Source organism: Sminthopsis crassicaudata, chromosome 3 (assembly GCF_048593235.1).
Source record: "Sminthopsis crassicaudata isolate SCR6 chromosome 3, ASM4859323v1, whole genome shotgun sequence".
In the NCBI taxonomy this organism is placed as follows: Eukaryota; Metazoa; Chordata; class Mammalia; order Dasyuromorphia; family Dasyuridae; genus Sminthopsis; species Sminthopsis crassicaudata.
In genome coordinates, this window is record NC_133619.1 from 478,642,551 (window position 1) to 478,657,987 (window position 15,437).

The 15,437-nt window shown below is 35.2% G+C and overlaps 1 protein-coding gene across 2 annotated transcripts in view; it reads left to right on the top strand.

Annotated features, from left to right (window-relative positions):
- Window positions 1-15,437, top strand: part of FLT3 (fms related receptor tyrosine kinase 3) — a 74,556-nt gene that overhangs the window by 37,056 nt on the left and 22,063 nt on the right. The window contains exons 10-12 of one of the 2 annotated variants that reach the window (XM_074303579.1): window positions 11,767-11,873; window positions 12,508-12,607; window positions 14,162-14,337. In XM_074303579.1, the coding sequence (XP_074159680.1) occupies window positions 11,767-11,873; window positions 12,508-12,607; window positions 14,162-14,337 (383 nt within the window). The remainder of the gene's footprint in view (window positions 1-11,766; window positions 11,874-12,507; window positions 12,608-14,161; window positions 14,338-15,437) is intronic. The other variant, XM_074303580.1, reaches the window with a different exon arrangement.

The following is a 15,437-nucleotide window of genomic DNA, read 5'->3' on the forward strand; positions in this document are numbered from 1 at the left end:
CAGGTTGAGTTGATTGGCCTCTCTGTGTGTATGTGTGCATATAGAACACAATGGGAACACTATCTCTTCTTTTCTTTGAACATGGATCAGATCAGGTGATCCCTGTGTAGAAGACCAAGGGCTGACTTTTTCTACAAACATGATGTATCACTTTACCTCCCCTGACCTTTTCTGTAAATGAAAGGGCTAGGCTAGATGTTCTAGATAGGTCTGGGATCTATGATCCTTCATCATCCATCATGCTTACCTTCATGTGGGCTGATAGTGGTAGAGAACTACTTGAAATAATTCTATAATAAAATGTCATTTTCATCAATTAAAGTATTTTTTCACTCATAGCAAGAGGATATAAAATTTTAATATTTTTGATTTGTCACTATTTATCTCTCAGAAATTTAGTTTCCTAAACATGTAAAATGTAAGGGATGTCATGACATTTTTCAAAGCTATCACTATCTCTCTATCTTCTCCTGCTTCTTAAATACCTTATATTGTGTCCAACCTTGATTTTCTTTTAACATGCTCTGGATAGCTTGCTTTTTTTCCTTGTTTGGGAAAAAGAAAATCACATGAAATTAGTGTAGCAACATCATCATTCCAAATGTTTTGTAGTTCTCCTGTTTTCAGTTAAAATTATGAAGTAAAATTTGAAAATTACCATAATAGTTGTCCAGAGCAACAGAGTAATATATCATGTCTTGAGGAAGGGATCTCTATTTAGGTATGGTATTTATAACCACAAGCAATAGGCAGCTGATCTTCATGCTATAGTAACTTCCCTCTTCATCTTCCCTGAAATGTAATCAAGAACTATACAAAGAATCTTCACCAGAAGTAATATTAAAAATACTATTCTCAAGCTCTATTTCTCATGCAACCCAGAAAAGGAAGACAATGTGACTTAGAGGAATGTGAGTCAAGAGACTTGAATCTGAGGCTTGTTTCTACTTATATCAGTCAATCAACAGACATTTATTAAGTGTTTCCTTATTAAGTGCTAGGCTCTGTGATAGGTGCTAGAGATACAAAGATAGAAAGTCTCTTCCCTCAAGGAGATTATATTCTATCTGGAGAGAAAATGTGTAAATATATAAATGTATGCTAAATAAATATAAAGTATTTCAGGACAGAGAGAACTAATATTGGGAAAATTGGGATTAAAAAGGATTTCACATAAAAGGTATTGCTTGAACTAAATTTTAAAGGAAAATCAGGATTTCCTATGGAGGGAATGCAGTCTAGACTGGTGTGATTTTTGGACAAGTCATTTCTCTAGGCCAATTTGCTAGTAAGGAGTTGAATTACATGATCTCTAAGGCTCTTTTAAACTTTAAAAGTCAGAGGAAATTTTAAACAGTAGAAGATTTCCTAATTTCTAGAATTTAAGAATTCGCTCCTAACTTTGTATGGTGCTCAACATAGGCAAAAGAGGGAAGCCTCTTCAGCCAGATGATATTCAGTGTTACTAGAGAGTAAGTCATAGAGATATAATTTCATTATGGCTTCCTAAGGTTCTGGTGATATGCAAAAATCTTGATTCTGGCATGTTATTAGTTCTGTTATCAGAGGCTTTGTTTCTCCATTACTCATTGTATGCCTTTCTAATCTGATTGAACTCAGTAATAAATCATCTTTAAAATTTCCATTAGTATTATGATAGTTAAATATCCCATTACTATTTAACTATTCCCAAGTTTCCTACAGCTTTCTTACCTTCATAGATTCACTTCTCTGGTTTTACCAATTATTTCCTCAAAATACCACACTGAAGTTAATTGAGCCTGAACTTCCTTTGAAAAATCACTCTACTTACACTTGACTAAATTGTAATGTTCCAGAATTCCTAATATTCTCTTTCTAATCAAATAAATGTTTGTTGATTCAATGTGGGATGAATGGTGTTTCAAAGATTTGGATTCTGCTAGTTTATAAAATCAAGGTCTGCACATTTCATCAGGAACCCAAAAATTAGTTAAGTTCATCTCTGATTCATGACTCAAAATAATTTAGAATAATGTTACAATTTAATCATTTCTCAACCAATATAATTTGAGCATTGATTAGCCCTCAAATTTTACTGTTCCTTGAATGATATTCATTTCAAAGACATTGCAGATCTAGATCTGGAAGAGAGTTCAGAGGCCATCTAGTTTGATCATTTCCTTTTATAGATGAGAAAACAAAGGTCCAAGATTCTAAAGTCACTTGCCTAAGAAGTCATATAGGTTCAGTCATTTTTTTAAATCATGTTCAATTTTTCATGACCCCATTTGGTGTTTTCTTGGCAAAGATATTGGAATGTTTTTCCATTTCCTTTTCCAGCTCATTTTATAGATGAGGAAAGAACAGGGTTAAGTGGCATAGCCAAGTCACATAGTAAGTGTTTGAGGTCATATTTGAACTCAGGAATATGAGTCTTCCTGATGCTAGGCCTGGTACTCTATCCACTATGGCACTTGATCATTTAGGTAATAAACATCAAAAGTAGGATTTGAACCCAATTCTTATGAATTTAAAGCCAATACTGTTTCCTTTGTACATTGATACCTAAATTACTTTAATCCCTTAAAGCTGACAAACATATCAATTGAGTGCTGATGGGTTAAAAATCTGTAAATTAAGGGCACAATCTTTCTGGTGATCACAGAACTTCAAGAATTGATGAGGGTAAAAGCATGTAATGAATGATAAGTGATTACAGAATTATTTTAAAGGTGTATTAGGGAATAGAAGCGGGTCAGAGAAAATTTTTATGAGTTAATACAGAAAGGTTTTCTGGAAGAGGTAAGCATTGAACTACTAGTTGAAGAAGGAAGGAGATGTATTATGATAGGGGTGATGAAATACTAGAGGCCCAACAAGAGATTCCTTCATCGTAAACTCTTGTAATTCTGGTGCCATCCACAGCAGCAGCTGATCTCAGTCCTCATGCCTTTTCTTTTCTGTATCCCTTCACTGGTGTATGATCAGCTATATCCTACCCAGCCATTCACTTAGAGTATAGAAAGTAACTTATACTGTGTGGCATTTCAAGCTATAAACTGTGTACATATAAACAAAGTCTGAAGGTTCCATAGTCTCATTTAGGTTAGGAATTCTCCTGACTTTGGAACCATTTGTCCAGTTTCCAAACTTTTTGTTGCTTTCTTTCTGTTACCTGGCACCTGCTCAGGTCTTTGTTCTCTGGCATCTTGAGAAGTCTACTTTCCCTTCTTGTCTCCATATTATTTCTACATTTAAACCAGAGTTAGTTATCTTTTAGCTCTCCTGAACACCAAGCAAGCATTTGAGTTTTTTTCTGTCTGGATTCCTAATCTCCTTGTCTAGGTTCAAGTAGAATAGTATTTTAGCCTTCCTCTCCCAAGGGCTGAGCCACTAGACCACACCTCTTTAGCCCTATAGATCTTTTTCTCAGCTTGTTTCTGTCCTTTCTGATTGAAACTTTAGGCTTTCCCAACCCATTTTTTATAATATTCTCAGTTATACATTTACACTATTGCTTATAAAAAATGAGACATTTTCTGCATATTGCAAAAAATTGAGTAAGGCTGAGAGTCACTATATAAGACAAGGGGAAACAATATACTCATAACACTAAGCTAGAAGAGGAAGGTTGGTTTAAACATGAGGAACAATTTAGGTAAAGGCTTTGAAACTGGAACGTGAGGGCAAGGCATGAGAAGACCACAAATGTCTTTTTAGGTTAGAAAAGAAAGTTTACTTAATTTTTTTTGTAATGCTAATTCTTTTCCAAGTATTTGAACCAAAAAGTCTACATAATTTCTTTGTAAAATTATTATGAATTAAATCCTTTTCTCTGGTCACTATCTACTATGTTAAAAATATATTGTTTCCCCATTGTTTTTGCTTCTTCAGACTTTTCTAACAGCTTTTATTTTAAAATGTTGAACCATGTCCTTCTTAAATTGTGGATACTAGAAATGGACATAGTTTTACTAAAGTATGCTTAATACCACATTATGTCAATATCGTGACCTTGTCAGTGTGGGTACTTCTTCCAACAGTTCAGAGTGTAATTCATATCTTTTTAATTTGAGAGATTTTTTGTCATTTATTGTGAGACAGGAGCCACCTGCCAGTGGCTGCTGGAGATCTAACTCAGACCTGTAGAATGGATCTCTTCATGTGAGAGGATGATGATGATGATAATACAAGGAGACTGAGAGGTAGTTGCATTCTCTGACCTCTCGCCTCTTCCCCTTTACCTCCAATTTATTTCATTCCCAATTCACAAGGAACATCTGTTTTAGTAAAGGCTGTTTTGCAACTCCTTCAAGTGTTGATTCACAATTGTGGAGGCTTTTAGAGAATTGACCTACCCCTTCACTTAGGCATGGTCTTTAACAATTTCTACCTCTAAATGCTTCATAAACATCAATTTTTCAACATCTATCTGACATATAATCCATCAAGTGACACACTTAGGCTAGCCATCCTTCACTCTCACTACAATTCACATATTGTATGTTTTCTTGTTATATATTTCTGGGGCCAAGTAAAAATTTTTGATTTGATGAGGAAAGTGCCATCTTAAAGACTTTCTTCCAACAAGATATCTCTCATGCATATATTAGAATTGCACGAGTCCTTAAAAGATGGAATACCACAGATAACTTTCCTTGATGCCCTTCTTGATCTTTCACATCAATTGAAGCTCAACAGAAAGAAATATCAAAGAATTTGCTAATATCAGGCAAGAGATCCAGCACATAGGGATTCCTCATGAAAATGATGAATCTTCCAAATGATCTTACCTATAAATGATTTTATAGAGTTTGCATCAAGTTCCAGTATATTATAGAATCTCCTGGATGAGATCCATAACTGTCCAAAAAGTTTACTTTCATAATTTATAAGAGGAAAAACCAAATGGATGAAAATGTCTGGTGTCATTATGACATACAGTCCATCTGGACACTGTATAGGACTCATCCTTTAGATTCCTTTAGAATCTGTATCTACAGTAGTCATTGCAAATAGTCAATGAGTTGGGCTCAGTATTAAACAGAAAAAGGGTATTAAGCAAGGCTGTATTTTCTTTAGAAAATTGCATATCTCTTTTAATGACTTAAAACTTTTCCCTGACCAGAAGTCCATCTTTTTAATTCTAATATTCTATCATTTCTATGTGTCATGGAGCATTATAATTTCTGAAAACTGAAAAGTGAGTACTACTCAGGGAACAATGGAGAGGCACATAATAAGTCTGAATAGCCTGCAACATGTTACAAATAAGGAACAACAAATAGCTGGAGAAAGAGTGTCATCAAGGAAATATGTGATAGAAAAAGAATATGGGCTAGTCACATGATGAGAATGAGGGATGGTAATGAATGTTCTACACTAGTATGTCAGGCTAAATCAAAGGAGGTTATGAACACATTGTAGGCAAACATTATGGTGAACTTAGTGGATAATATGGACAAAAGTCACTTAGGATAGGCAAGGATCGTAATGTAGCTGTTTTTGTAGCTATTGTAGCTGAAAACATTACATCAGGGATTCATTTGAGCATTGTTTATGCTACTTCTTATGTGTCAAATCATGTCTGGATTGTCAAGTAATGTACTATGGTGTATCTATGGCCATTACATGTCTCTTTATTCTTCCTCTTGTATGTTACTCTTAATTTTAATTCTTTATTGATTGTGATGGTCTATCACCAGGAGAATATTGATACCAAAAAAGCTTGGTTTTCATTTTAGGTGACTCCTTGAGACTGATTGGTTTCCTAATTTAATCTGTCTAACTCTTCCTCTTATTCAATTCTGGACACAAATACATTGTTCAGCTGCAATGCCTGTCCAGATACATATACAAACCACTAGTTGGCATAGGAGAAAGATTTGAAGTCAGGAAGTCTAGAGTTCAAATTCTGCCTCAGATACTTAGTTGGGTGACCCTAGGCAAGTGACCTAATCTTTCTTTACTTCATTTTCCTTATCTTTAAAATGGGATAATGATAGTACCAACCCTTGCACAGTTGTTGGAATATCACTAAATAGGCTCTTTATTGTCAGGGGCTTGATATAATTAACCTAATATCATCTGCAGAGGAGAACATCTGGAGGATCTCCCTAATGATAAAGAATCTTCTTTCTATTTGACTTGTTCAACCTCCATGATAGTGACAAACACCTTTGTTGAATTTGTTTCCTTATTTTATGTCATTTAACATTGGTAATCAGAAAACCACTAGATAAAGTTTTCTCTTATTGCATTTGTTAAGGAATCTCATATGGTCTTAAGATATGCCCAAGAGGAGAGCCTTTAAGGCTTTATTTTGCTCAAATGAGTTAAAAAAAATTTTTTTTAATAATAATCATTAAATACATTGAGATCTTATATTCCCTGCCCTTTTCATTTTTATCACTGTGAAAATATAGTCTACTATAGAAAATTACTTGTGAAAATCTGCTGGTTCCCTTTTCATATTATTATCAAGGTTACCCTTGCTATGTATGTAATTCATCTCAGAAAGATTTAATAAAAAAAAAAAATAGGCTTATGGGTTAGTAATTACTGATGTCCTCTTTTTTGCTTTTTTTTTTTTTGTAACAAAACCCATATGGAATTTTCTAATATGATTTGTAAGGATTTGGATGTTTTTTTTCCTAATGATGCAGATTATGCCTATCTATACCTGACCTTCTTAAGTACCTTTTATGCATGTTCTCCCATAAGTTCACTACAAGGTGTTCATGTGAGGGGAAGAGAAGTGGAATATATTGAGAAATGTAGATGATATAAAGCCACTTTACCAAATTCTTTTTATGAGATAAGTATATTTAATGCTTAAAACAGAGATTAGAGAAAGAGAACTATAGTCCAATATCACTACTTAATTTTAATGCAAAAAAAAATTATATTCTAAAAAAGGCTTGGAGGCAGGAGATAGAATGCCAAGTTAGGGAATAGTCAGTAGGCCAGTTCAGGTAGAACATAAGAGTATGTGAAGGGGAATAATGTGCATTAAGCCTTGAAAGACAAGCCAGATCTAAAACTTTATCTTGAAAATGACCTCAATTTTCAGAATAGCATGTTTTTGTACTGGTACAGAATATAAACTTAAGTGGAATTCCATTCATCAAAATTTAAGAGACCACTTTTACCCTTCCATGTGACTTTCTGACTCTATTTTATTATGTCACAATTGATAAAGAATTCCTAAAGTGGCTCTTCAACATAAATGATTGATTCATCAAATGATGAAACCAAGAGGTTTGGGATTTCCAAACCCAGAGCTTTTCTGAGGTGGGAGCAAAGAACAACAGACACACATCCCCACCTCTTTGACCATTAAGAATTAAGTATGGTATTTTTCATGATGCATGACATATTTGGCTAACCAATTTTCAATTGAAGTTCTGCAAATTTCTTCCTCAAGAATGGAGTAAAGAATGTTTGCATCTGTTGAGCAAAATATAACATGAAGTCAGAAGAAAATATCATCCACACCTTATTAGCTCTGTCTAATCCAGAAGAGAAACTTAAACAGCTCAAGACAGACCTGAGCCAACTACATTCAATTAGCCTCTCTGAATCAGGAGGCTGATAGAGATAGAATCACTCCCTGGCTTCCTGATCATATGTCTTTTGGTTCTGTGTAAAACTGCCTACAAACTTGTTAGCTCTTAGTTCTCCTATTTCCGAAGGTCTCAGCTTCCTCATTGCCTTCTCTATTATTCTCTCAATTCTGATGGGACTTTGATAATTCCTTGCTCTTTGAATAAGTTATTCATTGTTTTATGCTAAAATTACCTTGTGAGCCATCCAAAACACTCCCAACCTTTCTCAGCAATTCTCTAAGTCACCAAAGGGAAAGTGAAAATGACCTGTGTTTTGATCATAGAAAGGATAAAACCCTTTCTTAGCTGGAACAAGAATACATTTTCTTAGTCACAAAGATATTCTTTCACCTTCAACTCGAATTTCTTGATCTCATGCTTACTGCCAGATGGCCAGTTTTAGGAAAGAACCCAGGGGAAAATTGAAGCTTTGAAAATACCAAAAATCTAATTGGTTAGTCCCCTTGAAAATCCCAGGGAGGTTTGGGAAGCCAAGAGTCATTTTGTGCTATGCTCAGTCATGATAAAAGGTAGAAGGATTGTTTGGGGGTTGAGAGGGAACAGAACAGTAAAGTGTCCTGTGTGATTTCACTATGTACAAAGGTTTGTTAGATCATTTTTCTAAGCAGGGAAAAGAGGAGGAAAAGTTTCCTTGATGCAGAATTACATGTCATACTGCACACTCCTAAGGCTGGGATAGTAGTTTTAATATTGTGTAAACACTATCCAGACTGAACTCCCTTGCAAAGAAAAGGGTGGGGCAAGAGAATAAGGTACTTTATAATGGCATGGAAGAGAATTGTGGTAAATTTGGCCCCAGCAACATAGCCCAAATTCCTGAAAGGAAAATCCAAACTAGTAATTGATTTTTGGAGTTATAGCCAAAGCAAAAGACCTTTGGAAGAAGGTCTTGTCCCAATCTGTGCTACAGCATAGCAATGAGGAAGTATGACCTCCTAAGGATCTGTGTAAAACATTAGGGTAATTTTATTTTTTCCCCAATCAAGACAATCAAAGACTAAGACTTTGATATCCCTCTTTACCAACTCCCCCACCCAAATGACTAATATTTGGTCTACAAACATTTGGAAGACCTGAGCTGCTATGAAAATTGGTTTTTTTTAAGATTTCAGTTTAGCCAACCTAATGACTTCCGGAAGTCTCTAAATTTGGTATAATCACTACCACTTATATACTTAAATAATTGTGTCCTTAATCTGCCTAGCATAAGGAAACCTGGTGTGTGGATCATAAATTTGTTGCTGCTTAATATCAAAGCATGAAGGCTAATAATGCCAGATAGATAGATAGATAGATAGATAGATAGATAGATAGATAGATGAATGGATAGCTAGGTAGATGGATGAATAGATGATAGATAGATAGATAGATAGACAGACAGACAGATAGACAGACAAATAGGTAGATGAGTAGATAGAGATTTTTGTGTTTGTGTGTGATTTTACTAATGTAACTTTAGAAAGAAAGCACCTTCTAACAGTGCAAATCTATAACTATTCTGTAACTGATAGTCTTAAAGAATTGACTGAAGGGGCAGCTAGGTGGCATAATAGATAGAGCAAGGGCTCAAAAGGACCTGAGTTCAAATCCAACCTCAGACATTTACAAACTGGGTGACCCTGGGCAAGGATCAATTGCCTCCAAAAATTAAAAAAAAAAAAAATAAGCCCACACCTCATACTTAGGCTCAGGGTTATAGTTAGTATCCTAATATTGAGGCTGGTCCCTTATCTATTAAGCCATGTTTCACAAATATTGTAGTAATAGAAATCCATTTTTGTGTTTGATTTCTTTGAGCTTGGAAAATGTTTTATAGCTGTTCTTTTTATTGTTTGATTTATTTATTTAATTTTTTTTGGATATTCAGTCATTTTCAATCGTGTTCAACTCTTCATGATCCCACTTGGAGTTTTCTTTCTTTCTTTTTGCAAGGCAATAGGGGTAAGTGATTTGCCTAAGGTCACACAGCTAATAAGTGGTAAGTCTCTGAGGCCATATTTGAACTCAGGTCCTTCTGACTTCAGATCCAGTGCTGTATGCACTGTGCCATCTAGCTGCCCCATTTGGAATTTTCTTTAGAAATACTGGAGTGGGGGCAGCTAGGTGGCGCAGTGGATAGAGCTCCAGCCCTGAATTCAGGAGGACCTGAGTTCAAATATGATCTCAGACCCTTAACACTTCCTAGCTGTGTGACCCTGGGCAAGTCACTTAACCCCAGCCTCAGGAAAAAAAAAAAAAAGAAATACTGGAGTAGATTCCCATTTCCTTCTCCAGTTCATTTTACAAATGAGGAAACTAAAGCAGAGTTAAGTGATATGCTCAGAGTCACACAGCTAGTTAGATTTGAACTCAGAACAAATCTTCCTGACTAGGCCCAGCACTATTCATTGCACCCTCTAATTGGCCTTATTTTATTTTCTTAGTAAGCATTTTTATTTTTACCTTTGTAGAAATGCTGAAGAGCTATTCATCAAAGTCACAAGTAGGACTCAGAGGGTCTTTATCATTTACACTCACTCTGATGAATCAGGTTTCTCAGAGTAAGGATGGGTGCCTCTACCTCATCAGGGTTCGAGGAGTACCACTGAGGAATGGTGGTATCCTTCTTTAATACTATTGGCTCAAAACTCTCCACTGGTGTCCTTCATTATCATTGCTGATTGATATCTATTGGTCAGCCAGACAATTTTAGAAAGAGGTATTTACTAAGATGGTATGGAAGAAACAATTGATTAAAAAACCAAACCAAACAAACAAACAAAAAAAAAACTGTTTGCCTTCCCAAAAGTCTAAGATACTTTGTGCCACAAATACATATGTAATCTAGAGAAAAGTGGGTTTAGATTTAAGGAGCACATGTAGTTAAAGAGTAACAACTTCTGGTTGCTAGAAACCTTTTTCTCCCATTGGTGGAGTATTACTCATGAACTATCCCATATTTGTGGTGTAAGTTTACTGCTGGGCTTTTTGTAAAGCTATGAATCTTCATTTTGTCTCCATCTCTGGCTCCCAATGCAGACACTACCATCAGTGGATCTTGGGATGCTGCTAGTACACCCAGGGGAAGTCCTCTCTGAAGTTCATAAGGTCCTTCTCAACTAAAGGAAGGGAGGTGGGAATTGGCAATTAAGTTTGAAGTACTTCTCTCCTTCCCTATCATTTCTCAAAGATTTACCTAAGACTCTCTCTCCTTTCCACTTGCTTAAATTTCTTGAGTTCTGAACTAGTTCCCAATCTCTCTGATCATGCTACACAGGGTGTTACCCAGTCTCCTCAACCCCTTATGCAACATGAGGTAATTGAGAGCTTTTTTCATGCTTAGCCTGAAACCTATTTTTTGAGTGATTGTGATGTGGTTAGATACCTAGTTAGGGTAGCTTATTACTTCTTAAAAAAAAAATTAAAGTGGGATTATTTGATTGACTTAATTAACCCCCACTCTTATGCTCCTATGATATTACAACACTACAGATTCTGAATTTCTTTGTGGTTAGGCTGCATTTTAATCTCAAAGGAACAGCCAAGAATCAGAGAAGAAAGAGCATAAGCCATTCTATTCCCCTAAGAAATCTCTCCATTGGAAATAGGGCTGAGCTAGAAGCAGATTCCTCATGGAGTTTATATAATCCTTAAATCTCTTGGAGTCATTCCCACAATTCTGAGTTCCCATGAGAGATGAGCAGAGGCATTTTAGTTCTTAAGATTTCCTTGGCATATTCAAGAAATTTCTGTTACTGCCCCAGTAGCTATGAGGGAAAACGTCAAGCCGTGAAGTTTCCCACTGAAGACCCAGACGTATACTTACTGTGTTAGGAGAATTAGCTACTTTGCTATGTGACCTTGGGAGAAGCCTTGGTTTCAATGGAAGTTTCTGTGAAACAAAAAGTTAAAACCCACATAGATACTATCAGAACTACTTCTCATTTCTTTATGCTGTGTCTCCCCGCCCCCCCCCCCAAAAAAAAATGACCTTTAAAGAATATGACTAAGTTGTTAACTTTTGGATGGGCTATAAGTATCTCGTTTCATTCTAATGTTGCTCCTATAGCTTAAGACTGGCCTGAATTAGATATAGCCTACACACTATAATCGTCTATCATTTTTTCTTCAGCATTTTATATATCTCACTAACCTTGTCTATGCTTCTTTTTTCTAGCAGCACATCCGAGTTTTGTGACCATAAGCACCAGCCAGGAATATATACCTTCCATGCAGAAAATGGGGATGCTCAGTTCACAAAAACATTTACACTTTATGTAAAAAGTAAGTTGAAAATGCAGAAAATTTAAACACATTAATACTTGGTAATTTAAAAAACAAAAATAACGGTGAAAAGATAATGCTAAAAAAACTATTTTGAAATACCAATGTGCTTTGAAAAATATGTTAGTGAATTTTATTAAATTTCTCCCCTATTTTGTCACGTAAACTCTTTAAAAGATTCATTCCATGTGCTTTCTGAATATGACAACTCATTATAGTGTCCCTAATAGTCCAGGACTGGTGTTGATTAAAGGTGAAACTGTTTCAGTACAGTCTTCATGTTGCTATTTGTTCCCATTACTTTGAAAAGAAAAGAATACTGAAGCGTGTACCTTTTGAAGCTCATATAACTCCTGAAACTGATTTGAGAAATTGAAACAAAGATTTTCACAGCAGCTCCCAGCAGAACAAAGCAGTGTAAAGCAAAAGGCTTGCTATGACTCAGGAGTGGGAGAGGGAGGCAGAGGAAGTCCAAGCTTCCCAGGAGTAATGGCAGAATATTCAAGTGCCCTTCCCTTCTGGAGAAGGCAGCTGTGTCTCCCAAGATCACCTGTACCCTTATGTCTTTTAGAACCCAATCTAGATGTATAATATTATACAGACTTTTTTTTTTCATGTTCATTGTCTTTTACAGGGAAACCTCAAGTAAAAATGGATATAACAATAAATCAGACTTCTTGTTACTCTGATGGCTACCCTTCACCATCTTGGACCTGGAAGAAGTGCAAAGACAAGTAAATGAAGATATTTTCTCCTTATGGCAGAACTGTTTGCAAGTGCAATCTACATTGTTCATGTGATCAATAATCAAATGATCAAAAGCATTTATTAAGAACCTACATACATGTACTAGGCACGGGACTAGGGGCTAGGAATCCAAAGACAAGTTAAACAGGTCCAACCTCAAGAACTTACATTCTGTTGTTAGCTTTAAAAGCAGGTGGTCTAGAGATTGGCTAATTGGGGATTGGCTAAACAAGCTGTGGTATATGATTGTGATGGAATAATACTGCCCTCTAAGAAATGATGAGCTGGTTGATTTTAGAAAAACATGGAAAGACTTGCATGAAATAATAAAGAGTGAAATGAGCATAACCAAGAGAATATTGTATATGTCAACAATATTGTTTCAAAAATAACTGTGAATGACTGAGTTATTCTAAGTATTACAAATGCTCAAATCAACTATAAAGAACCTATGAGGGAAGATGCTATCCACTTCCAAAGAAAGAACTGATAAATAGAAACATAGTATAGTTTTACAACACACACGTGTGTGTGTATGTATATATATATGTGTGAAAAAATAATATATACACATAGAAAATAAAAATAATAGTGAAAAGATAATGCTGAAAAACTACTTCATAATATTAAGGTACTTTGAAATATAAGTTAGTGAATTTTATTAAATTTCTCCCCTATCTTGTTATGTAAACTTTTTAAAAATTTCATTCTTTGTGCAGGGTGGGGAAGGAAGGAGGGAGACAGCTTGGTACTTAAAATGTAACCAAAACAATTTCAATTATTCAAAAAAAAAAAAAAGAAAGAGAAAGAGGTCAGTAAAGTATAGTCAAAAGAGCACTATATCAAAGGTAAGGCCTTTTGGATATGTGATTTTTACCACTTTTTACTGTGTGACCTTGGGAAAGACATTTAATCTTTATGTACTTTAATTTCAGTGGAAGTTTATGTGAAACAAAGTTAAAGCTTACCCTGCTAGAATCAAAGCTACAACACAATCTTCCTTCTGCTATTCTCTCTCTCTCTCTCTCTTTTTTTTTTTTTTTTTTTTTTTAACATAAAGCTTTTAAAGGATTAAGACACTAAAGGAGGAATCAATTGATATTGTAGAGGCTATGATTTATTAATTTGTATTTTCCTCCCAAAGTCTTATTGATGTCTTTTATTTGCACCATAAGCCTTCTCCTATGCATCCCTCCCTTTACTCATCAGTAGAACCCTCCCTTATAAAGAACAAGAACAATTGAGCAAAACTGTTTTTTATAGTACCTAATAAGATAGGCAACATTCCACACCTATAGTCACCCACCTTTTTAATTGGAAAGAGGGAAACTTGTTTTATCATCTATCCCCTAGAATTATGATTCATTATAACACTGAATAAGAGAGCAGATGTCATGGCTTGTTTTTCTTGAGATAGATAATTTCCAGGGAGCAATTTCTAGGTATTGTTTTGCAGAGATTCTGAACTGAAATCTAATGATGCATTGCCCCTGACACCCATAGCAATGGCCTAATTTCCTGTGGGTACCATTTCTTTTCAGTTGCACAGAAATCACGGAAGGGATTTGGAATAAGAGAGCTAATAGGAAAGTGTTTGGACAGTGGACATCGAGCAGCACCCTGAATCTGAGTGAGCAGTTCAAAGGACTCCTAGTTGAATGCTGTGCCAACAATTCACTGGGCTCCTCCTGTGACTCAAAGCTTTTCAACTCCCCAGGTACTGTGCCATTTCCATTATGATGCAAAAGCTACAGGAACTCCCTACAGCTCAGCTAGTCTACCCATGTTGGTTCAGAATTAAAGGGACTTTACAAAGGGAAATAAATCCAATGTATGAAGAGGTTTTGTGAGTCAAACACAAATTCCCAATAACATCAAGTGCTTTGGCGTTCCATGGAAGAGATCTAAAATACTATAAACAAAAGGAATCTTCTTGCCTGGGAATTCTCTATAAACCAGTAAAATCTCAGGTTTAGTTCTTATGTCTAAATTGCATTTTATTTTAGTATGTCATAACATTTTTGAATCTCTATTTTTGTCATTCAATATACTGCCCCTGAAAATCTGATAAACATGCCATCTCTGCCTTCAGGGAACAAAACAATACCTAGAAATTGCCATAATACTAACAAAAAATAACAGAAATTGAAAGATGATATTTTCCAGGTCTAAACTCAGCACTTTGGCAACCCAGTTGTATTTTTCATTCTTGTTAACATTCTTGCTTGCCTAATGTTTTCTGATGTGTTTTAGATGCTTCCTTCCCCCACCCATCCACTCATTTAACTTCAGCGAACTTGGGGCTTATTAACTTGCAATAATATTTAATGTGGCTGATTACCCAAAGCATAATTTCTTCATTTAACTCTGCATACTTTAGATATTTGTATAATAAAATATCTTACTAAAACTTCCCTAAATTGCTTAATATATATGATTTTCATATAGAGAATATATATGTGTGTGTGTGTGTGTGTGTGTGTATATATATATATATATATATATATATATATATACATACTTACATACATACATACAAAATTCTATTACCATACATAAGATATGGTGTCAGTGAGAAAACAGGTTTCTGAATTTTTCACCGAACTATATGGTTAAGAGGGACTTCAGAGATCACCTAATTCAACCCTGTAACCTATGCAGGAATGTTCTCTACAGTATTTCTTAAAAGGGATCATCTAGCTTAATAGACTATTTTCATCCCTTGAAAGAATCTGTTTTTCATTTTTAAACTGCTTTGATTGTAAGAAAGTTCTTCCTTATATTATGTTGAAATCTGCCACATGAAATCTTTTACCT